The following is a 25,692-nucleotide window of genomic DNA, read 5'->3' on the forward strand; positions in this document are numbered from 1 at the left end:
GCAGTAATCTATATTTTTCAGAACCAGACTTTTGCTCATTTGCTGTCTTATGGATGTATGTATCTAGGAGGAAAAAGGTGCTTATAGGAATAACAGCAACACACACATATAGGTGTTAATACAAAAAGAAAGTTGGAGCAGACTCTCATCCTATTTTGTTAGATGATTGCCTATTTTATCAAGAGAGAATTTCTCAGACTGAGAACCAAGGAGAAACAAAAGGTACCTTCCTATCAGCCATATAATAAAACAAAATACATGTTCTTTACTCCTCATAAGTTTCAATCTACAATTTAACAGTCCTAATCCAGAGACAACATATGGGAAGATGGCAAAGAGAATGTGACATGTCACTGATTATGACAAAGATTAGAAGTGAAAGCCAACTACGACAACTGAAGGCATGAAAGCAAATTTTAAAGGCCTACCACAACTGGCCATATTTACGTTTACTTCCAGAGGCCAAACTGCAAGAGGACACAGGGAGCCCCCTGATCCTCCTGCGGGGAGGGCTCCAAAGGCCTGCACAAGATGGTGTGCCTCAGAACCACCCGTTAAGGGAAAAGATGGAAATTTCAGGTTCATAGATTTTTAAGAATAAAAATTCAATTCAGCTGAAGGTAAGTACCCAGAGAATGTCAGCTCTTTCGAATCCCCTCACGGCCAGACAGTGAGGTCTGTCTTTCCTGTCATCTCAACTGCTTCCTTGGCTTGGCATGTTCCTTTTCAATACAAAAATTCTTAAAACCTTTAAAATATGTTTCAGGGGCTCAAATGAAAAGACTGGTAAGTCAGATTGACAAGTTCCCTCAGGTGATGTAGCCATAAACCATTTGCTGTTAATTTAGCTATGGAATGTATTTATTTTAGGAGTTCTGATTGTTATTACCATAAAACTGACAGAGCGTGGTTAAACTGATTGTTCTTCCAAAGAGCCTGTGCAAGCACAGCCATATGCTTTTTGGTCTCTCACGCTCCTTTCTAAGGTGTCAGCACTAGGTAAGTAACAGAAAACTGGATTATGAGGATCAGTGTAACAGAAAGCAGTTTAGGCCCCCGTGAGGAGTTGAAGATGCCAGGCAGATCTTAAGGATGGTAAAGTGAGAAAGTTCAGATGACACCACCAACGTGGCATTTGAACTTCTCCAATAAGCCTGAAGGAAGACCTCGTGAGATTTAGTGACATCAAAGATTTCTTTATAACTTTATAACCCCAAAATGTATTTTTATTTATTTTTTAAATGCTTTTTAAAATTTATTTTTGATACAGACAGAGACAGAGCATGAGAGGGGGAGGGGCAGAGAGAGAAGGAGACACAGAACCAGAAGCAGGCTCCAGGCTCTGAACTAGCTGTCAGCACAGAGCCCAACACGGAGCTCGAACCCACGAACATGAGATCATGTCCTGAGCTGAAGTCAGAGTCTTAACCAACTGAGCCACCCAGGCACCCCCAAAATGTATTTTTAAAATTAAAGATTAAAGGCATCAGATTTAAGGAGATAACAACATTCAGACTTATGGCACAAAAGGCTCCTTTTGAAGTAAGACTATTAAGTATCAAATAGTTCTATTTAGAAGTCTGGCTGCAGAGACTCTCATCCTCAGGTTTGCCATGTTGTGACTCAGGCACACGAGGCCGGGGACTCTTCTCTCTACACTTACAAGGCTTAACACTGGCTCCAGGCTTTGAGAACCCAAGCAGATAAATTAGTTATAGTTTTCTGTACCAAAATTCCCCTCCACTGGTGTGAATAATCAAGAAGCAACTGTACTTCTGAGCAGGTAAGTCTTTTTTTGTTGCACTGCTAGTTTTCACATTACCTATGCTCCAAAACAAAGCACACATAAGTATTGTCCTGTAATCCTAGAAAAGCTAATTTAAGGTTGCATTAGCTACATTTAACTTGCTATCGTGGATGGCATCTCTTTAACAAATGTTTCTGCCTCCTCAATACACCTTGAAATTGAGAAAGTAATGATGCAACAAATGTGCCTGGGGTGACTTCATTTCGAAGGATGTTAATATCTGTAATATCTGTAACTTCAACTTACAGGAACAGGGTTTGGAATGACCACAAAGAAGAAGATCATCCTGAGGGGGATGGGGAGAGGGAAAGGTTCTGTCATTATATACTCCTCCACTGTCCTCACTTCCAGCTGGTGAGGCCAAACCTTTCCAAATGCAGATACATGTGTCAACGGCAGGAGAAATTCCCTTCCACAGCTAAATTGCAACTTGTCACTACAAAGTACCTGCGCTGTGTAGGCAAACATGCCTCAGATAATTTAGTAAAAGGGAATTACCAAATTTGGGAGAGTGGGCAGGCCGGGGGCAGAAGAGAGCAGGCGCAAGGCAGAGGCACGCAGGCACAGGATAGCTCCGCACCACGCTACTCACACACCCGTGGCCTCGGCATCCTGGAGGAGCACAACTTACATACATCAAAGTTCTGTGAATTGAGGCTGGCAGGCTGTACTAGATGTTTAGCAAAGTGAATTCTAGGATTTCTCCACTGAAAACATCCACAGGCTAGGCATTAACACCGTTACTGGCTAGAAGCAAACATCCCCACACACAAAAACAGCATAGGGAAATGGGAATCAGAGTAAACCTATTAGTTAACCATTAATCAGGATTATCATGGGCAGGTCTCTAAAGGGAACTGCTAATTGGTTTTCATCATCACAGTCACTCTTAGATTAACATCACTGCAAAAAGAACTAAAAACAAACACGTGCCGGGCTTATTAGGGTACCATGGGGGTACTGCACTAGCAATTGAGAAACTCAGCTTGAAAGAAGCCCATCAACCTGACTGAAGCTGCTTGGCTTCTGCCCGCCCCTGCGCTGCTCCATCCTGTAAAGGAGGACCCTGTGGGTGCTGACCCAAGGTAAAGGGGCCCCAGAGCACAATGCTGTTTGGATGCGACCAATCCTAATAATGAAGCAGCAGAACCTGGGTATACAAAAGATCAGATAACAGATACAGAGGGGAAGAAAGAACGGGGAGATGAGAACGGCTAAGGACAGAACCCAAACACTCACATTTTAAGGCATATTGTGACAACTCATCGCCATAGTTCTAGAACTTTTCAGGGCTCCTCAGACCAAGAGGACTTTCCCTGCAGCTGTGTGGAAGACAAAAACGTAGCGCATCCCCTACTAGAAGGGCAAGAAGGGCATCCATCACTCCACACTCTATCTCTTTCCCACAACCCGGGCTCTATGGCCTCAGCTGACGTTTCAATAGACAAAATTGAGGCTGCAGTTCTCAGGGAGGAAGCAGCTGTCCAGCGGGACAGTCTCTTGATAGAAATGGGGCCCCAGGGGAGATACTTGGGAGTGCCATCCAGCTCCAACATTACGACAAAGCACTTAAAAATCTGAAACCAACCTTCCCAGGCTAGTTATCGATGTTTCTTGGTGAGGTGTGTATGAGGGAACTGGGGGCATAAGCATCAGTGAGGTGCAAGTTTAACAGGAATGAAGTGAACACAGCAGAGAACCTAGAGAATAACACTCTGACTAAAACACAAACAAAATTACAAGGAAACAAGAAAAAAAAAAAAAAGAAAGGTGCTAAAGCCAGGCCATCAATAATCTTTCATTAAGTGCTGCCTATAGTTTACAGTTTCTCACACGATTTACCTCCTTGGCACAAAACCTCACTCTAACATGTCAGCGTGTAGGAGAAACAATGTCTCGTGCTCTGGGCTCCACTCCTGGGAGCATGAATCAAGAGGACGATTGTAGGAGCACTAAGCTGTAAGACAGCTTGGAGCCGGGAGGCGGCGTTCCCATCTGGGGCACCCTCAACAGAGAACACAACCTTCCGTTTTCCTCCTTGACTTTATTCCTTTACCACTTACTAGGTTAGGATGGCTTGGCTAAGCAAAGCTTATAAACTTGCAAACCAATGACAGACCAAAGGGCAGAAGGAACTTCTCAAACTGTAAGAAAGCCGCAGAGCATGTCAGTGCAAGTGGGGCTTCGTGTCTCAAATATAGAGGAAAAAATACTTCTCTGCAATCAGACTTGAAAGAGACTTTGAGGATGTGCCTGTCACCCTCAGGAGCCCTACAAAGGACAGGTGTCCATAAATATTTGTATTTGCTTGGTTTTGTCGACCACCTATTTTCTCTCCAAAAAGGTCTAGTACTGATAAAAGAAAGCAGCACTTGGTGATGTTCAGATGAGAAGACACAGCCTGTGCATAGAAGAAAAATAGGCAAAGCAGCATTCTGATGGACAATCATGGCAGCGTAACTAAGAAAAAAGTCAAATCGCATTACAGAAATAGATCAGCGCGCCCCAGAATATGGCCTGGTATTCATCTGTAATCACCCCAAACTGGAAATAGCTTTAAGCTCCCTCAACAGGGGATGGAGAGACCAGCTGCAGTCCACTCACACAAAGGAATGTTACTCTGCAGTAACAAGGATACAGGCCACAACACAGATGGATCTCAAATGCATGATTCCCTTTAAATATGTTTTAATGCTTTTATTTATTATTGAGAGACAGAGAAAGACAGAGCATGAACACGGGAAGGGCAGAGAGAGAGGGAGACACAGAACCCAAAGCAGGCTCCAGGCTCTGAGATGTCAGCACAGAGCCCAACATGGGGCTCGAACTCACAAACCACGAGATCATAACCTGAACTCAAGTTGGATGCTTAACCAACTGAGCCACCCAGGTGCCCCTGCATGATTCCCTTTATATGACACATCACAAAGGACAGAAAGTAGATCAGTGGCGGCCAGGGACTAGGGAAGGGCTAAAGGTTGACTCCTGGGGGACAGAAGACATTTCTGGATGATACAATAGTTCCACAGTCTTGACTACGATGGTGATTAGCTGTATACATTGATTTTCAAAATGTACACGTTTATCAAAACTGACAGAATTAGATACTACAAATGATACATTTCAGGTATAGAAATTATACCCAAAACTTTATGAAATATTTTAATTTTTAACTTAAGAAAACCTTTTCCCTAGTCAACTAATTTGTAAGTAGCTCAGAGTAACAAGTTCAAAATAAGACACTTATTATGCTTCAGATAAACTACTTTAACTGTTCAATGCATTACAGTATTTTTAAAAATTCAAGCAGAAAATAGTTTCTGAGAAAAATCATGGGGTTAGAGGAAGGATAGAAACATAAATCTTGGTTTCCCAAAAGCAGCATAATAGAGTGTTAATTCTTAGGCTTGGCGAAAGAAAGCATGATGCCACCCTCAATGGGCCATATAGAGGAAATGTTTTGTTCACATAAAGTACTACTAAGTAAATATCTCTATTGACAGTTTTTTCCTAACTTGAAATAAAATCATGTGATATGGCTTACCGTGAGTAAAATAATATCCAATCCTCTACCAAATGAAAATTCTATACTGGCTCAAAGATGATTCTTTTATTGAATGACTTTCAATTTCCCAAATTTAACCAGCTAAAATTATACTGTGATAACCATTCAATTTAACCTTTAGAAGTGAAGTCATTGCCTTTTAGTGGAAAAATCTGCATTTTATCATCAATAGAAAATACAATGCCCTTGGTATGGCTTATTCTACAGGACTTTTTTTTGTTTTTCCTTTGGACTGTAAGTTTAGCAGAGAAAGAGCAGATGGTGGGAGAAGTAAGTATTTACCTAATTAGAATAAACCATCAACTACCCAAGATTGCTTTTTTCTGACCTTCCATCCTCTTTCTCTAACTCGGATGAGGTGTGAAGCCCACAGAGAAGGCGTGCCAAGGAATGTCCTTCCTCAAGTCTGCCGGTTCACAGAACTATCTCAAAGTTATGACCTGGAACTTGTGAGGTCCAGAAAAGGTTCTACAAACAAACCTCACCTTCCCCCCGCCCGCATTCTGAATACTCCCTTTTCCCACTTCTCCATATTCTAACTTCCCAAGAGATTACTATAATTTTTCTTAAATTGATATTCAGTGTTCATTAAGACTTTGGCCCGTGAGGCCTGTAGCACACTGGATGTCCTGGGCCTTCCTTTCACCCAGAAATTCCCTTCACATCCTATCCTGGATTGTGTTTCCAAGATCTACGACTTTCTCTTTCTTGGTTTACTTCCGTTCTACTAAAATAGTAATAGAAAATATCCTATTCTTATTGCATAAAATGTTTTCTCCTATGAGGTCAGGTAAGTAAATATAGTATTGCTTTTATAGTTTTATTCAGGAGAAACACTATTCTATTCATAAGTACTCTGAGTCAACAGATAAAGTCATTTCATTATCCATCAGCATAATAATAAGGTATCTATAGAGGAGCTTAACACACTGGAAGACATATCTTCCAATTATTTTCAGGTTAAATATTTCTCAAAAAAACATGTAATTTATCCAAATTGTAGACATCTAATCTGTAATACATTATTGATTAGAAAGTTAAAGGCGTCATTTCTATTTCAAACTGGTAAAAATAAGCACAACCAATAACAGAAAAAGACCACTTACATGTAAAAAAAAAAAAACCCAAACCTGTGCTGTTATTTTTCTAAGAATGAAATGATGACTCTCTATAGGAAAACCACAGTAGACATCCTGAACATTTTTGGAAAAAGGACATGCAACTGATCTAAAAACACAGCTTACACATGGTTGGTGACAGAATCTAGAACAAAGCACACAAACCAGTCTACTGTTCTAAATATCAACTATAAGACCACGACTGAAGAAAATGACTAATAAGGGCATCTGGGTGGCTCAGTCAATTAAGCGTCCGACTTCGGCTCAGGTCATGATCTTGCAGTCTGGGAGTTCAAGCCCCCACATAGGGCTCTGTGCTGACAGCTTGGAGCCTGGAGCCTGCTGCAGATTCTGTCCCCCTCTCCCTCTGCCCCTCCCTCACCCACGCACTCTCTCTTTCGCAAAAAATAAACATTAAAAAAATGACTAACAGGTTTGAAATATATTTTTCTTTTTTTTCTTTTTCTTTTTTTTTTTTTTCCTGCTCCCCCCGCCCACACCCCGGCCAGCGCCTGGCTGGCGCCGAAATATATTTTTCTTTAAAAGTTTCAGATTAATTTTTATCACTTCCAAAGTCTCTATAGGCAAGAGGTAAGAATTTATTACAGAAACAAAAAATGGCCTGATAATTAAAATAGCATGTGCAGAGTAAATAATTTAAAAGACAATCTAATGAAGCACAGGTTTCATTTCATGGGCAAATCAAGAACTCAGGGGTAATGAAATTGATGGGATACTAAACTCTACCTTACCTGAGATAAGAACTTCAGAAAGGAATAGAGGAAAAGAAAAAAATATCAGCAACCTGTGACATAAAATTTTAAATCAAAGTAAGCATTATAAAAGATTAGAGGACTAAAATAATTCTAATACGCCTTAAAGTACATTGAACATTTCTGCTTGGAGACATACCAATTTAGATCCAATGAATCTTAAAGAAAGATTTTTTTTTAATATGTCTAATTTGTTTTCTTGAACCCTACATTATAAAAGAGTTAATACAAAGTGATAATTTTAAAATGTGGAAGAGAAAGTTCTAGTTTTTGAGACATGGAGAGAAATGGCAACTATTTTGGTAAAAGTTTATTATTATTTTTTAAATGTTTATGTATTCTGAGTGAGAGAGAGTCAGAGAGAGGGAGAGAGAGAATTCCAGGCAGGCTCAGTGCTCTGTCCAGGGCCTGACATGGGTGTTGATCTCAAGAACTGTGAGATCATCACCTGAGCTGAAATCAAGAGTTGGATACTCAACTGACTGAGTCTCCAGGTGCCCCAGTAAATGTTTATTAATAATTAAGACAGAAGGTGATTAGCGTTTTGAAGAATGCATCAAAGCAAAAACCTATCATTTTACTTACTCAAGATTTACAGATGATGATGTTTACAAAAAAAACCTATATGCTATTCTTTTGCTTAAGTTTCTATTTATGGATTGTTTTAAGAAAATAATTATAGATTATAAATTGGCTAAAAGAAACAAATGTTTATAAAAGGAAAAAAGAATCCAAATGACCTAAATGTCTAAGAATAGTAAGCTGATTAAATAAATTATAATATATCAGAAGACACAATACTAGGCAGACATTAAAAGCATGTTTCAAGGGGAACAGGGGAACCTGGATGGCTCAGTCAGTTGAATGTCTGACTTCAGCTCAGGTCATGATCTTGGGGTTCATGAGACTGAGCCCCATATTGGGCTCACTTCTGTCAGCACAGAACCTGCTTCAGACCCTCTGTTCCCTTCCCCCTCCTCTGCCCCTCTCCTGCTTGTACTCTCCCATAAATAAATTAAATTAAAAATAAATAAATAAAACTATGGTTTAAGAAGACATTCATATGGAAAAATATATAACTTACTGGAAAAAGCAATTAAGCAGCTACTGTGTGCCAGGCACTGTTCAAGGCACTGATTACGTAGTTAAGAATAAAAAAGTTTCTCTCCTAAAAATAGTTTGTATCATTTAAAAAAGGGGCAAAGTAGAAAGATATTTTAGGGGCTCCTGGGTGGCTGTCAGTTAAGTATCAAACTTTGGCTGAGGTCATAATCTCATGGTTGGTGAGTCTGAGCCCTGCATAGGGCTCTGTGCTGACAGCTCGAAGTCTGGAGCCTGCTTCAGATTCTGTGTCTTCCTCTTTCTCTGCTCCTACCCTGCTTGCACACACTCTCTCTCGAAAGTAAATAGACATTAAAAAAAACAACAACCTATGAATGGAACAAAGAAATTTTAAAACAAACCCACATTTTGGTAAATAGATGTATTTTTATTAAAAATTTTCAAATTTTAGAGTAGTAGTACAGGTCACTTTCTTCTTTTGGCTTATGCATTTAAAGCCAAAAATTTTGACAGAAAATTTGTGGTAAAAAAATGTGTAAGATTTTGTTTTCCAAAAAGAATAAATTAACATTCAGTGCTGACTTTGAGTTTATCTGGGCAAGGCTGAATCAGGTCAGATAACTGTCTCTCCAGGGTTTTTTTTTTTTTGAGCCAAATTCAACATTTTCTCAAGTGATAATAGGCTTAAATCATAATGAAAATACTCTTCTAGGAAAGGGTGGTTAGAAATGTTGTGTTTTGAGTTTACTGAATTCTTCTTAAAGAAAAATTCAGATTTAATCCTGCCTCACCTAGTGACTATGCAATTCCGGCACGATGTAATCACACATGGATGTTGTATTTGGATACTAGAAGTAAGACCCTAAGGATCTAGCCTATTGACGTCAACAAAGTACCCCAGAATGCACAGGTGATGGCGGAGAACTCACACAGAGAGTTTTTGATCAAGGTACCCGAAGGGATTTGGAGGCTCTCACACATCATTGTTGTGTCTTTCTCCAAGAGTGCATGTGTAATTATGAATGCTCTGCATTTCTCCCTCACTGAAAACACACAGGCACCGTTATTACACACATTTATCTACTTATTATTCCTAGGAAACTCCTAAAAGCGAACACACAGAGCTGTAAGACATTGTTCCTGGGGACAGTCCAGTTAAGAGGACATCTAGCTCTTGTTCCCTATGTCCATTCATTTCACAAAAATTGCTCTAAAATCACCAGTAACTGGTGTTGCTAAATCCACTGAACAGTTCTCAGTCTTCTTTCTCGACCTTGAAGCAGCACAGTCAAGTCTTATGTTGTAAGGCTCTCTCTGCTTAGTTTCCAGGATTTCCCTCTGACAGCTCAGGAACCATCTTTTCAAGTTTGTCTGGCAGGTAACGTCCCCTCCCCTATGTATGATCTTTAAATTCTAGAGACAAGGGGCTTGGCCTAGGGACTCTTTTCTTAATATTCTCTGGGAGAGAGAGAGAGAGAGAGAGAGAGAGAGAGAGGGAGAGAGAGAGAGAGGGAGAGAGAGAGTGTGTGTGTGTGTGTGTGTGTGTATCTTCAACAGTCCTGAGTTCATACATGAAGCCCAGGCCACTTTTCGAGGCTCTGGACCGTCTGAATGGCTCATGGATACCTCAACTTTAACATGTCCAGAAAGCATTAATTTCTCACCCAAATCTAAACCATCAGCGTTTACCATACAGGAAAGCAGCACCACCGATCACCGGGTATTTGTACTCAGACACTTAGGATGCTCAAGCATGACACCCAGTTTCATTCCACTGATGCCAGCAATGGTCAAATTCTACCAGTTCTATCACCAAACTGGATCTCAAATTTGTCTTTCCACATCCACAACCCTAGGTGTTTACCCCTGGTAACCCACATCCTAATGTCACTCTTGGTTCAAGTCTATCTCCACAGGGCAGCCAAGGTCGGGGCAGTGGGGTAGGGAAGAGCAAGATAAAGAATTATAAAATGCTGACCTAATTGCTCCACTCCATTGTCAATGATTTCTCCTGATTCTTCAAATTTCAAAATCTTTCCTCAAGGATCACAAAGTATAAATGTTTCAATCATTTATTATCTTAATCCTCACATGTCAGCAAAAATGGCTTGTCTTTTGAACTCAAACTTCCTAGCTCAGGACCTTCCTGTACAGTTTCATTCCTTAGCTTTGAACAAGATCTTCGAATAAATCCTTCTTTAGGCCTCATTCTTTTTTATAGAGTTTAATTATTAATTGGGGGGTGGAGAGACAGAGAGAGAGATGGAAAGAGAATCCCAAGCAAGCTCCACATTATGGGTGCAGAGCCTGATATGGTGCTCAATCCCATAAGATCATGACCTGAGCCAAATCAAGAGTCAGATGCTCAAGTGACTGAGCCACCCAGATGTTCCTTTAGGCATCATTTTAAAATCATTTAAAAGATTTTTTTCTGAACCACGTTGAATAAGCTATGGCCCTGAGCACACAAACTCACTACTAGCACAACTGTAATTGTAGAAAGAATTGCGTACATCCTATAAGGACTGTAACTGTCTCGTTCAATGTTATGTCCTCAACACCCAGCATTGTGTCTGACATATAAGAAGCACTCTATATAATACTTATTGTTTGATCGTTCATTCACTGACTCAACATGACAAATGCATTTAAAAAACAGGCCAGATGGCATATGTTAAATATCCAAGAGATAAAGAGGCGGTAAAAGAACTCAGAAGAGGGAGGGTTATGAGCTGGGACTAGAACTGGATAAGAGTTTAGAATACAAATACAGCTGATGATGATGATGACGATAGTTATCTTTTATAGAGGACTTCCTACAAGCTCAGCAGCATGCTCAACAATTTAATACTAATCACCACCACCGTGCGAACCACTGCCCTCTGCTGAGCTCCCATTGCGTCAGCTGCTCTAAGTAGTCGGCATGGATCAACACACTCCATCACACCATGACCTAATGAGGGAAGGGCCATTACTGTCCATTTTACAGTGGAAACATCACAGCCTGGAGGGGTTAAATAACTTCCTTCAGGTGGCAGAGTAGTAAGTAATAGAGCCAGGACCTGAGCTTGGGCAATCAGATACTGGACCCATGCTACTAATCATGACTCCATCCTGCCACTACATTCTAATAAATAAATCTGCACCCTTTCTACTAGCCTGTCCACTTCTAGGTACCAGCCACCACAGTTAGCCTTATACCTAGCAGCCAGGGTCACATATTTTTCCTAACACAGGATCATATTGCTTTAGGTCATCACTTGGCACATCAAATCTAAATGAGGCTGTGAAGAGACACAAAAAAGATCTCCCTTTCTTAAGAGTTTAGAAACTAGTGAGGAAAACCACTGCACATGTCATGTTGAGAATAGTTACCAATCAATACACCAACAAGCGCAAAATCATGCTAATGAGTGATTATGGAAATGCTAAAGAAAGGCATGATCAGAAGGCAGCGAGGATAAAAAGGGGAAATTGCCTGGAAGAAAAGAGATACCATGAAGGGGGAGAAATGCATGGTCAGAAGAGACAGGAAGCACTCCAAGAAGAAATGTCGTTTATGTAGCACCAATTAATAACAAAGTCAGAGTGGAGAAACTGAAATGGGGATAGACTGAATAAGACCTGAAAGAAAATAAACGGTCTCTACAGCGGGTAAAGGACCTGGACATGCTACAGTAATGTATTATCAACAGAACTCCAAATTTAAAACCTTGGTAATAGGTTATATTCTAAGATACCTCCTAGATCTGATACTATATTGGGAATTTTATCATTTCTTCTGGAAAAAATCATTTCCTAAAGAACTGAGGCACAAAATTACTAGGTAATTTCAAGCCGACCCTGAACTCTGATTCAAGGATATTTATCTAGATGTCAACACTGCAAAGAGTGTCCAACATTCTGTAAAACATATTCTGTAGGGAATATGTTGGAAGCATGCTAAATAAAGCCTTAAAAGACGAGTAAGCACAATGTCTATGTTAGTAAAAATGACTTACTTTGAGATGTTTATATAAGCAATAGCCACAGGACAAAATGAGTTCAATCTAGGGCTAAGTAGTGTTATGATGGTGAAGTGGAGAGTGAAGCCAGGGCTCGGCAGAAACACTTCAAGTTCTATCATATCACTCAGTAGCCATGGGACAGAGCAGACAACCCAATCACACACCTGAACCTGGGAATCAAAAATTCTATCAACTGCTTTCAAAATACCCTAACATTGATTTAGCCAAGCCTGTAATGGGCTCATTTAACCAATTTGGATCCATGAAACGGAATCAAGAACAAGATCCACATGCACCCAGAAAACAGGAAAAGAGTACTCAAGAGCATGATGCAGTGATAGCCCAATCTATGCGACAGGCCACTCCCTTTGAAAAGAGAGGTCATTTTGTTTGGGGGAAAAAAATGCTCCTGAACTTCTTCAATTCCCTTTCTCTTGAACAAAGGAAGAAAGTAAAAAGTCATTATTATAGCTCAGGATAATTAAATGAAAGCTAGGACATGTTTCTATGGGGTCATTTGCATGCATTTCTATGTGTTAAGTCATAGTTAAATAAGGAATGAGAAGGGAACTAGAAAAATCTGTGGCAGAAAACTTCCTGAAAACAGAATTCAGTGCAGTGACATATCAAGTGTGATTATTTTGGAAAGAAGAGACTTTATTATCAGAAGCAACAAATAAAGAATGCCAGTCTTCGACATTGTTCCACCTCTGGGCAAGTCACTAGATCAAACATCTCTTCAGAGGTGTTGAACTGCACAGTTGGGACACACTCAGCAAATGCCCAAATGTGCCCTGTCATCAACGTCCAATCTCTATACCTCAACTGGCTATGGGGCCTGAAATTTTTAGAACAAAAGCCTGTTGATGGACAAAATGGTAGACCAAGTAAGGTATAGGCATGGCGTGAGGCATTCTGTAGATTAGAGACACTTGGCTTAGAACTTTTTAAAACAAATTACTTTCACAACCAAAGGACTCTTCACAGTTCTAGATGTACAGCAGGCAATAAAACAAAGACTTTTCAAAGCACATAATTGATCTTTTAATGCCCAAGTCATAAATTGCTTTCCTATTTCTCTCTTGTTTCTGCAACTGCTTCCCTCTTAAAAGAATATTTTTTTAAAGTATTGAAAATTATTTAAAAGTGATGACTTTAATACAAATATAAAATGAAACCATTGAATATTTTGTTTTAACCCAATAATTAATGAGGGAACCAAGGAGATATCCAAACTTACTCAAAAGACAGTCTGAAGACTGGATAAACATAGGCAGCTAGGATGCTGAAGTGAATTTACTAAAGATCTAAAACTGTAGAGTGAAAAAACACAGGGTGAAAATGTAACATTTGAAATCATTTATTTTACAGGGTGGAAATCAATTGTGTCATATGTAGAGGACCACATTTGTATAAGCAGGAAATCATCTGCATTACATCAGGTCTTCACAAACAAATTAAATTCTTTCTCTGTAGAGGTACAAAACAGCCCAGCTACAAAGGAGCAGGCCCAACAGAATCAGAAAACCCCAAAAGGGTTTACCAGGCAGAACCCAGGATCCCAGTGAAAGAATACTGAGTCATCTTTGTGCCTGTCCCAAAGTCTTTAACAATTTCTCCTGATACTCTCAGCTAAAGGAGGTGAGATACTATGTCCTAAATTTAGTGCCCTATGGTGCAAAAACAAAACAACGAAAAATACTTACTGCCATTAACAAAACCATGGACAGACACACACATAAAGGGAACAGAACTCAGTGAAAAGTAGATTGAATTTGTCAAAGGAGGTGCCTTAAACATAACCATCACAAACCGTGTTATATGCTGAAATACAGTCTTGAAACAATTCCAGCATTTCCTCCCAGGTCTCATTGAGAAACTTGTTCGGTTTGAGAAAAGCTTCCCTCCAGTGCCCACGGCTTTCGAATTTCATTAGAAGGAGAAGGGGGCACCCCTGCAGTTCTTGGGAGTTTGAATAGAGAGCTTCAAAAAACCCAAAGTGGCCACATAGGACTACGGCTGAAAGGCACAATGGACAAAAGACAATAAAGCGATGGCCTCAACGGTTAGGGAGAGCAACTAGCTGAAGCAAAGTACCCTCACAAAATCAAGGTCACCTTAACAACATCCAACTCTGGAGGGGAGGAGAGGAAAAAGGTGAAGAGAAAAGAAAAGGCCCTTCGCCTTCTTAGCAGCCCAGACACTTGTAGAGGAGCTGCCACTCTGGCATCACAGGTACTTTGTGCTGCGGGGGCTGCAGCACGGAGAAGCCAAGTCAGTGAGCGGTACACTGCAGTCCACTCGAAGTTCAAGAACCTTGGATGGGGACAGAGGAAGAAGGGGACAGAGGAGCAATCCCTTCCTCTGAATTTGCAACAATCTGAGCTTCCGAATATACAGGAGAGATGTGAGAAAACAACTGTGAGAAGCCACCACCAGTACTAATCATGGCTTCCTCACAAGGGGCCATCATATTTACGGAGCGCATCATGCTTGCTCTAGAGAGCAAGTTCAAGCAGACAGGGAGGGTATCTATGGAATTACCCCAAGGCGACAAATGCAGAGCCCAGATGTGGGGCCATGGCTACGGTGTGAATAGAGATCTACTGCTAAGCAACCCTCTGGGTCAGAGAAGCTCATGAGGCAGAACCACAGGCCTTGGTCTTGTGTGGCTGGAATAAAAGTGACATCAGAATGAGATTGGAGGCTAAGGGAGAGTAAAAGCGGGAAGGGCTATTGAAACAAAACAACAAACAAGAAATGAGCAATGGTACCATTAAGGTGTACAGTGATGAGAAAGAACAGAGAGGTGGCTGAAAAAGACTAGGATACTACAAAACCATCTAAACAATGGGGGTCAGGAAGACATGAAAGGGAAACCAACTGAACACAGACCTAACTTACAAAGCCTCTGGTTGATGGAACAGCGTTCACCTTCTTCACACCTACGTGACAAACCAGTTTTAACTTCTCTCTAGCCAAAAAGAATATTATTATTTAACTCTTCCACTGAGGCCCAACTTCATGGGTAGCTAGGTAAAGATTACTTCTTTAAAGGGCCCCTGGTCTCTTACAAAAGGAGGACAGCTTAAATACCCCAAGGAACAGAGGATAGTGCTATTCAAGTACAAAAAGGAACTGAAAAACTAGGAGCTGAAAGGAAAGGTCAGGAGGAGATGCTTGAGAAAAATCCAATTTATTTATTTATTTTAAAGGAACACTTTGATCCTTTATATTTGTAAGTTAGAATCTCACCGCTCAATTCCACAACTATTTATTTCATGATATACGAGACAAGAGGGACCCAAAAATTTCATCCTCTACCTCCTACCCCCAGAGCTAGTCTTTAGATCAGTCCAGGCCCTGCTTTAAGGAAATTCTTATCATTAATACTATGCACGTCCAACGAAATCATCATGGAGAGAGGAAATTACAAGAAAGTTTGTGTGTAACATGAGCAAGGAACCAAAGTCCAAGTGAACACAGCAGCAGCAAACAGGAAAAAGAGACACACGGGTTTACTGAAGGCAAGGAGGGAGAGCAAAGCAAACAACAGCCACATGAACAGAGGAGCTGCCCTGACTCCGTATCATGAAGAGGCAGAGACGCTCTGAGAAGGGAAACTATCCCAGGCACCTGGGGAAGGGTGACTGGAGAGGCCAGGATGCTGGCCCAGGCTCTATCATCCTGCACTGCTGTCAACAGACTTCCAAACTCCTCGTGCACCAGAGAGGAAAGAACAGACATGGCAGGAAACAGAGGAAGAGGAAACAGACAGTGTGACTCACTGAGTACTATTCCCGCACAAATGGAAAAGGAGTGGAGGGAGGCGCAGGAAGAAATCGGTGCATGCTGGCTGCAACCTGAGGGGTGGGAGCTCCTCAGAACTATAATTGATCTGTCTGATTTACCAGAACAACAGTAAGCCACGCACCAGCCCCATTTTATTGCCTGTTTTACATTCTATATCTGCAGGAGATCGTATTTATTACAGAGCAGGCTATAGCAAGAACAATAATAAACCTAAGATAAGAAACAGCCTTATATTCCACTGACACACACATCCCAACTTCTGTCTGCTGGTAAGGGAGGAAGTGGAAATGGGATCAAGGAAAATCAAACCTCTCTAAGAATAAAAAGGCGAATCTATGAAGTGAAATAACCACCACAGAACCATCCTCCAAATCGAATTAGATCTAGTGCCAAGTCTGTCAAATTCTTAGTTGGTTTCAAATTCATAGCAACATCCTGGCCAGGAGGGAAACCAGAAGATTACAGAAAAGACAGCAATGACCAGTACTTAAAATACCACCCTTCCTTCATCTTGAAAAAAGAGAAATAAAGGAAACTAGTAATTTCTTCAGGATCCAAATCACCAGATTGGCCATATTTTTTTTTCCTTAGTAGTTACCCTGAAAACAGATGCAAAAGATGCAGAAAGCCAAGTTTAACAAACCGCTGTCTAAAAGGCAGGGATCACTCTCTTGGTGGTACACACAGATGCGTGTACCTCGTGGAAAACACAGCCCTCAGCTGACATTAGTGGCAAGAATCACCTGCAGTTACAAGAAAACAACAGAGAAAAGAACCACCCAAAAGCTGGGAGCTAACAACTTTTTAGAAAAAATAAAAAAACTGTAAAAGATCACAATATGGAAGTGGTACAAAAGGGTCTAGTGGTGGAGCAGAACACAAAGTTGAAAAGCATGTCAAGTAGCCACTAGTCATAAGTCCAGCCCCAGGAAGCAGTGGATATAAAAAAAAACCTTCTCGTTTCATTGCCCAGAGGCCAGTGTCTCACTGTCCAAAGCAAGCACTCTTCTTCCCACTCCTGTGCTGGGATTACTCCCTTCTCACCCCTGGAAGTCAGCCAAGCAGGCCTTACACGTGCTGAGTCTTCATAAAAGGCCTTTGAAGACACTCTCTGGACTTTTACACAATGAAATCATCTTTGAAAATGTAAGGGAAGAGGTATGGACAATGAGGAGAAACTCAATGCTAAAAGCTGGAGACCATTAAGCCTTGAACAAATTTCATCATGATGTAATATCTTCTGTATAGCACATTTTTGGGGGTGTGTTTAGGAGACAAAATGTGATGAGCTTATAGATGTCTTTTGTTTTTATTCTAAGGATGTGTTTTGGGATGGGAAGAGGTATTATGCATACCTATTGGTCCATACTAAGTTATTTTGACAGTACATGCATATCTGATCAGCTGGACAAACACTTCCATTTATCAAGACCTGCAACTAAGAGGGGAGCAATGAAGGGTAGAGAGACCCAGTTAGAAAGGAAAAAAAAATGATTCAGAAACTCTTACAAAACCATTATTGGGGCTGTTTTGTCTTCATCCGCCTGGAAGCTATTGGCCTGTTTGACCCTGCACATTCACCTGTCCCTCAGACGGTAGCGTGACGAGCATGCTTCCGGAAGCTGAAAAGCCATACATCTCACTTAAAGGGCACAAGAGAATGCATTACACACGAATACTTAACACAACACTTTGATGGAAAGAAGGGGAGGTTAAAAGCAGGGAGAAAAACTCCTCTATTACAGAGGCATTAAAAAAAGGCCTGTATTTGGAGCTGAATCATGTGTGATGGAGGCAGACGAGGTCATCCTGACATCTATTTAAATGGGACAGCCTTTTCACTTTCTCTCACCCACTTGCTCAAGCTTGGTTTACTGTTTTTTTTTTTTAATGTGGTAACTGAGTGAGATTTAACTCATGTGTTTTAAACAAGGTAAGAACAAATCCATTCTCCAATATCAAGACAGAAAAGAAAATAAAGATATGTATAAAAATGAGCTATAGCTGGGGAGGGGGAAGCGAAACAATTGGAAGAAAAAAAATGCAAACAAGTTTCATTAAGAGCATTGCTGCAAAAAGGAAAACACCAAATCACAGCAAGGTATAAACATAAGATTCAAAGATGGTGGGGCGCCTGGGTGGCTCAGTCGGTTAAGCGTCCGTCCGGCTTCGGCTCAGGTCATGATCTCACAGCTCATGGGTTCGAGCCCCACATCGGGCTCTGTGCTGACAGCTAGCCCAGAGCCTGGAGCCTGCTTCAGATTCTGTGTCTCCCTCTCTCGCTGACCCTCCCTTGTTCGTACTGTCTCTCAAAAATAAATAAAAAACATTTTCAAAAATGTAAAAAAAAAACAAAAACAAAGATGGTGATAAAGATCATTAAAACACTATGCTGGCAGGTGCCAACAGCATAGCCCTGAAGCAAGTGTGCCTCCACCTCAAAACCTTGCCCAGGGTGTTACCTCACTGCCAGCGGGAAATCTGGGCAAGAACATGAACCCCACACTCCAAAAGGGAACAATATCCCCAAGGTTTAAGTCATCTTCTAGAAAGCCCCGAAGTGTAGAGCTGACATAAGTTTTTGGATGGGCACATTTGGCCCTGGTATAGAGGAGTCACCATTGTGTTTTCCGAAACATTTATTTATAACTTCTTTTTCCCTGCAGTTGAACAGCCAAAAAATTGCCCTTTGATTACTCCAACATCTTCAACAAAAGAATATTAAGGAAAATATTGTTAATGCCACAAGAGACACACGCAGCAATTATTATATATGTCAACGATAACTCGGCAAGGTAAGCCACAGAGAAAACAGGCAGAACACGCACGCCGGGAATCACACCTGTTAACAAGGGGCCTCAGCAGATACACCTCAGCCACCAGGTTTCTGGGCTTCAGAGGAATCTTAGCTACAAAGAATGTGTATCAATGTACGTCACTTGTTAAGCAGAGGCACAACTTTTTAACTAAAGCCCACTCAAGTTAGGAACACTATTTACGCTGGAGTCTGCAGTGACTGGTTACAGAATAAGAACAGTTCAACAGAACGCCATTGCTTAAAAGGAACATGGCACCGCTATACCTCGGCAAGGGGCTGCTGGCCAGACACATTTATAATACGCAATCGCAAGGCACAATAAGCAAAGTCTCCGCCAGGCTTGGGAACACAACATAACAAGAAGATAATACACTCTAATCCATCACTGCTGTGGGCTAGGCTGTACTCTCGAAGCTTGTTTATAGGAGCATTTGCTTCTGGGTGCCCAAGGCAAGCTCCCTGAGAATGCAAGCTAAGATTTACTAGCCCTTCCTCAGTCATCTCCCCTGGGTGAACGTGGTGCCCCCTACACAAGACCCAGGTCCCCTCCTGAACTGGTACATTATTATCAAGTTGAAATGGATGGTGTTGTGTCCCAGGAGCAGAAGGTGAACTGATGAGCCAACGAACTTTCTTTGGGCACCAGACCAAATCCACACCTGAGCCGCTCACTCTTCCTCAGTCAGTTCTGTTTCTCTTCATAGTACTTTGCTGCCACCTGACACTGCGGCTTCCCATTCCTACTTACGAGTAGGGACTTTTATTATAAGTTTTGTTCATTGTTACATTCTTAAGTGCCCAGAGCAGTTCAGGCACAGTAGGTATTCAAATCCTTCTTGAATAAATGAATAAACCTCTCAACTAACAAAGGTATCTTCCTCAGCCAAAAGATCCTAAATGTGCAAGGGTAAAGTCCTTTTCACTAAGTAGTCATTAGGACACAGCCATTTAGGAGCTCATAAGTATTCATGCCTTCCATCCCTGTGTGTCATCTGTATGTATTAGCTCACAGGATGTGCACACATTCCTCCCACTTCGAGGCAACCAGAGGAAAAAGAAGCCATAAGGAAATGATAAGTAATTTTTAAGGCTGTCCTAAAATCTACACTTGACCTTTTTCCATTAAGACTTCTAGTCATTCGGGGAATTAAACAGAGATTTTAAATGGAGGCAATTTTTTTTTTTACTACAATTGCAAAAGAAATATCTTCTAGCTCCTAATAATTAAAAAATCAAAAAGCAGCACAGTAACAATTCAAGTGAAGAGACAGGGGGAGGTTTTATGCCCTAGTTTGAATTCTGCGTTTTCAGAATTTAAAATAGGATCTCCATAGATGATAAGCAGCAGCCCTGGAAAAATTCACATCCTGTATATAAAAACAAATGAGCTACAGAAAACACATAAGCTCACGTCCTTTGGTGAGTGAGCAGCCAAGCTCCTGGCGCCTCTGGGCCACACAGCTCTATTCAGGGACACAACTCACCCCAGATATGTCTGCGACGCGGTGGATAGGCACTTCCTTCTTGCTATGCAATCCTTTCCCATTCTTAATAGCTCTGTAAAGGGAGAAGAAAGAACCCAATTAATACACAAACCACATTAGGAAGGGGTAGGAGGGTGGGAAAAAGGGGTGAGAAGAGAGGTCATTCACGTGGAGGGAGGGTCTATCACTACACAAGACACACTGCACACTGCTGAGTAGCCAGTCTCCGCAGGAGCATTTGCTGGAGGGGAGAGGACAAGCCTGCTCTTCTAAGCCCAGTTCCAAGTACTTGGCTGCTAGTTTCAGCTAACAGTGCCTGGTAATCAGAAAGAGCTCCTGAACTTGTTTCCAAATTAAAGGCATTGTTCCAGGCACAAAAGAAGAATCAGTTAAAGAGCACACTCCTAAAAAACAGAAGTAATAATGTTTCTTTCTGCGTTTAATCACATGAAACATTTTAAATGCAAAATATGCAGCTTGTGTTGGAAATAAGTTCCTCCCAGGTAAAAAGATAAGTTGCCCTGAATGAACAAACGCTGTGCAGAAGTCATTTCTAACAGTGGGGGAAAATTAGCAAAGGCTACATAATTGACACTAAGCCTCATTTTAAACCAGTTTTAGGTTATAATACCCGGATTTAGCAGGGGACTCTGTCACACATCTGACCACTGGTTGGTTTGCTCTAATTTCTCATCTTTTACCTCCTAATTCCTTGCGTGGTAGCTTCAGGGACAAAGCCTAAGCATGACTGGGTGTGGTCACTCATTTAACAGTGAAGGACCAGGGAACACCACCTCACTACACTATTAGATATGACCTCTCTGTACTGCCAGGCTTCAGGCCAAAGCAAGGAACATTTTTGAGTTTAGAGAGTGAAGAGTAGAGATTTGGGGGTGGACCCACTCTGTAGACTAGCCTTTTTAGAGTTTCTGAATTCCAAAGTGTAGAGAAAACTGCCCAGACCAGGGTAAGTATGTTGGGCCTTCACACTACACACTAGCAACCACAGTGGACCTTCTCCGACTCAGGCTCTCACTTGGTAATGATGAGAAGTAGAGGCCACTACTCTGCAGGGGTTACTTTTAGGTCCTAACTTTCTAAATCACATAAACCAAATGGGGTGGCTCTTGGTCTGTGCCATATGGCACAGGCCTATTTCTTATATACTTGGGCTGTTACCATCCACCACTTAGCCCTTCCTCCGTCCCTGGGGATCTCCCACTAGACTAATCTGAAATGCCGTAGATTCCAAGACAACAACTGGTTTCCTTACCATTTATACTTTCTATTGCATGAAGAGGGTAAGAAACGAAAAGTACTGATGTTTAACAGGAAAAACAAAGCAGAACAGTCACTCTGACCTGTGCTGCTAATGGAAAGAAAATGCTTCGTTGTTCCCTGAATTCCCAGGGTTCCCTCTGAATTTGAATCCAGGGCTTCAGCCTTAGAAATTGCAAATGGGTCAGAATTTTCCTTTTGCAATTTAGTCCAGTAATTTATGGTTCAGGGAATGTGTTAAATGACCACAGACCAGGGCTAGTTTTCAAGGTATGTTGCTAAAACCTTGAGATCTGCAAACTAATGGCGAGGACAGGAGGATGGTTATATGGAAAACCAGTGGCTACAAGTCAGCAACAGATCTGACTCTTCCACCCCACAAAGCCCAGCATACACCCTCTGCCCGCAACAGGTTCTCCTCATGTTGCTACCATCAACTCAAAGGAACAGCCTTAGGAACAAGATGCCTCTGCGAGGCGAGGCAAGCTCACTGGCACCTTGATTACACCTCACCTTCTTCTATGGTGAGGACTGCTGAACCTTCTGCGGGCCCTCGAGGGCACAAAATGCCTGCAGCCTTACCCTCTTCTAACAACAAGGACAACCAAAATAAACGGACCTGCCCTATAAACAGACGAGTTCATGTGACAGCATGTCTGAACTTGTGGCCTTTCATGGGGGCTGGAGAGCATTTCATAAACTACAAGGAAAAAAAGAACAGGGCCTGAGCAGTAAGTTAGTAAACAAAAGTTCTTGAGGCAAACCCAGTGAGGTGATAAACCAAAAATTCTGTTTTCTTTTTGTGAACCCAAAGTAGTTCTGGGCCCAAAGCAGAAATCCAGACTTAATCAAAATTAAGCATGCTTAAGGGAGAGAAAATAATACCCTAAAGCCAGAACACATGAATAACAGTGTACATATGACATTTAAAAACCAAAATTCTTGGGGCACCTGGGTGGCTCAGTCGGTTAAGTGTTAGACTTCAGCTCAGGTCACAAACACACAATCCATGAGTTCAAGCCCTGCATTGGGCTCTGTGCTAACAATTCAGAGTCTAGAGCCTGCTTCAGATTCTGTGTCTCCATTTTCTGCCCCTTCCTTGCTCATGCTTTGTCTCTCTCTCTCCCAAAAAATAAACAAATAAAAAAAAATTTTTAAGCAAAATTCCTTAGAATTAAGTACTAATAAAAATTTTTGAAAAAAAAAGAAAAACTTCTTTATGTTCTACCTATCAGATATTTATTTACATTTAGACATTAATTTTGGAAAAACCTTTACAGGCTTAATCTTACCAGATTTATGACTGCTAAATTAGATGAATTTCAGGCACATTCAAGAGGCAGCAAAAAAGCAGTATTTTAACATCATCTATAAACTGAGAAACAGTTCTTACTGTTAGTTCTTAAAAAAAACCATGTCAAAATGAAAGTTAAGAGTTTGTAAACACTTAGTAAAATCATGCCCACCTCGGAAGCACTCGAAAGGGGAAGTGGTACATCAGACTCAGGCTGCAAAGGATGAGAAATTAGCTACATGGTCTCATTCAGCTTGGATTTCCTTCCCTGTGCTGAGGGTGCTTTGGCTCTGGGCCCCAAACTGCTGCAGAAATGACCTGGAAGGCACCCCGGCAGACAAGGCTAATGCAACAGCGAGAGCTTGTCAGGAGGGCACCCGGGGGAAGTGCCCAGTGTAGAAGTTCACGCACGCAGCTCAAAGAGGAAAGGAGCAAACACCAGGAGTGGTGGGCTGGCCACGGTTCTTTGCCAAAGGAAACAGAATATTCATCTTGTTACAGGACTCTAAGGATAGTGACATGACTGCCTATTAACTGTTGCATAAATGGTAAATAAAGGGGAGATTGGGCTTCCCCTGCTCTGTCACTACCTCTTAGTGGGGCCTCCCTGTGGCTTATATGACCAGGTTTGCCTGGCACAGGTTTGGGAAGCTTGTTCTTTGAGACCTGGGAGGGTAGAGAGGTAGCAGGTTTGCTTCAACTTGCTCCACAGAGCAAACACCTGACTCCCCTCCCCACACCCCTCCCCACACCCACTCTCCCTCTTCCTCTCCCTGCAGGCTGCAACCACAGCTCGACATCCTTTTTCATTAGGCAGGGAATGAAACTCCTGACTTCTCAACTTCTCCTGCTGTGTCTGCTTAATAGCTGCTTTCTCACAAAAGCAGGCTGGTGCTCAGGCCAGCCAGGAGAAAGGAGGCAGTGGGGCAGAACACAGCCTGCTCCTCGCAGGAGCTTTCGTCTTCAGGAAGCAGCAGTATAAAGCCGGCAAAGCCAAGTAGTGTTGATAATGGACAGAAATCCTCACCAGACAGGAAAGGTGAGTATATGTCCACATACATCCAAAGGGGTAAAAGGGCAGAAGAGGGATGAAAACTCAGCTTTCTAGGGTGCTTCTAGAAGCCACAGTATGGGAGAGAAATCCCATTCCAATCACTGGAAAACACGTTCCCTCCCTCCCTCCCTCCCTCCCTTTCTTCTAAGTTTGTTTATTTATTTGAGAGAGACAGAGACAGCACAGTGGGGGGAGACCAAAGAGAGAATCCCAAGCAAACTCCGCACTGCCAGAGAGAGCCTGAAGTGGGACTTGAACTCATGAAACTGTGAGATCATGACCTGAGCTGAAACCAAGAGTCAGATGCTGAGTCACGCAGGCACCCCAACACTTTCTTTTCTTTAAACAGCAGTCTGAAAGTCTCATGTATGAGATGCTACTGTCTCCCTACTAGAAGTTGAAACATGAACTTTGCAAAGACAAGTGAGAACACTGAGATGACCTCCACTGCCTCAATGCCACAGGATTAGAATCTTAGCACTCTTTTTTTTTTTTTGGAAAAAATTTTAAATGTTTATTTATTTTTCAGAGAGAGAGAGAGAGAGAGAGAGAGAGAGAGAGAGAGAGAGAGAGAGAGAGAGACACACAGAATCTGAATCAGGCTGCAGGCTCTGAGCTTTCAGCACAGGACCTGACGTGGAGTTTGAGCTCAGGAACTGTGAGATCATGACCCAAAGCCAAAGTCGGATGCTTAATTGATAAGCCACCCAGGCACCTCACAGAAGCTCATCACTCTTAATGCAAAGGAATAGAGTTTGCTCTAAGGTTTCAGGCAGAAAAACCTAGGGCCCAAACCTCTCCAAGGCAGTTATGACATGTGACATGCAACATTTCATCTTGTGCCATAAACAGGCCATGGTCTTAATTCCAATTCAGTGATGGTAGACTGCTTTTCTGAATTTATATTTTTGAGTCACTACAAAGAAAGTCAAAGGCTTTATAGTAAGAGTCAACCTGACCCAATCATAAAACTATGGTCTCATCAGAAATTCTTAACCTGGGGACATAAGTGAGCCTCACACTTAGGAAGCTGGGAGTATTTATAAACTACCCTGAAATGGTAGAATTACACACGTGAATTTTTCTGGGGAACAGGAGCTTCCAACACAGTTTCACAACAACTACTTTCATACATAAAAAAGATCTAAAGAAAATAAAGTGATGGGTGGCAGAAATGGTATACAACAGAAAGGTAGCAGGAGAATGATGAAGCAAGGGAGGCCTTAGTAATGAGAAAGCTCAGGAGCTCCTGAATCCACAATTTCCCTTTAACAATGCTTTCTTGGTAACTAGGAACCAAAATGTTTCTTTTTTTTTAATCTTTTTTTTTTTTTAACATTTATTTATTTCTGAGAGACAGATCATGAGCAGGGGAGGGGCAGAGAGAGGGGGAAACACAGAATTGGAAGCAGGCTCCAGGCTCTGAGCTGTCAGCACAGAGCCCAATGTGGGGCTTGAACCCACAAACTGTGAGATCATGACTTGAGCCAATGCTAGACCCTCAACCAACCGCCACCTAGACGGCCCCCCAAAATGCCCCAAAATGTTTCTTAATTCGGCTTCATCACCTAATCCAATACTTTCTTCCTTCCTTTTTTTTGTTTGTTTATTTATTTTGA

At 41.6% G+C, this 25,692-nt stretch overlaps 1 protein-coding gene and 1 long non-coding RNA gene across 2 annotated transcripts in view; one reads left to right on the forward strand and one right to left on the reverse strand.

The window, feature by feature from the left end:
* SND1 (staphylococcal nuclease and tudor domain containing 1) overlaps positions 1-25,692 on the reverse strand; it is a 413,215-nt gene that overhangs the window by 151,563 nt on the left and 235,960 nt on the right. The window contains exon 14 of the mRNA XM_029923894.1: positions 20,448-20,520. Coding sequence (XP_029779754.1) covers positions 20,448-20,520 — 73 coding nt within the window. The remainder of the gene's footprint in view (positions 1-20,447; positions 20,521-25,692) is intronic.
* Positions 457-23,836, forward strand: LOC115279375. Its single transcript, XR_003903394.1, has 3 exons — positions 457-620; positions 18,812-18,940; positions 23,799-23,836. It is a non-coding gene; the product is annotated as an uncharacterized LOC115279375 (long non-coding RNA).

The sequence above is a fragment of the Suricata suricatta genome, chromosome 2, assembly GCF_006229205.1.
Source record: "Suricata suricatta isolate VVHF042 chromosome 2, meerkat_22Aug2017_6uvM2_HiC, whole genome shotgun sequence".
NCBI lineage: Eukaryota > Metazoa > Chordata > Mammalia > Carnivora > Herpestidae > Suricata > Suricata suricatta.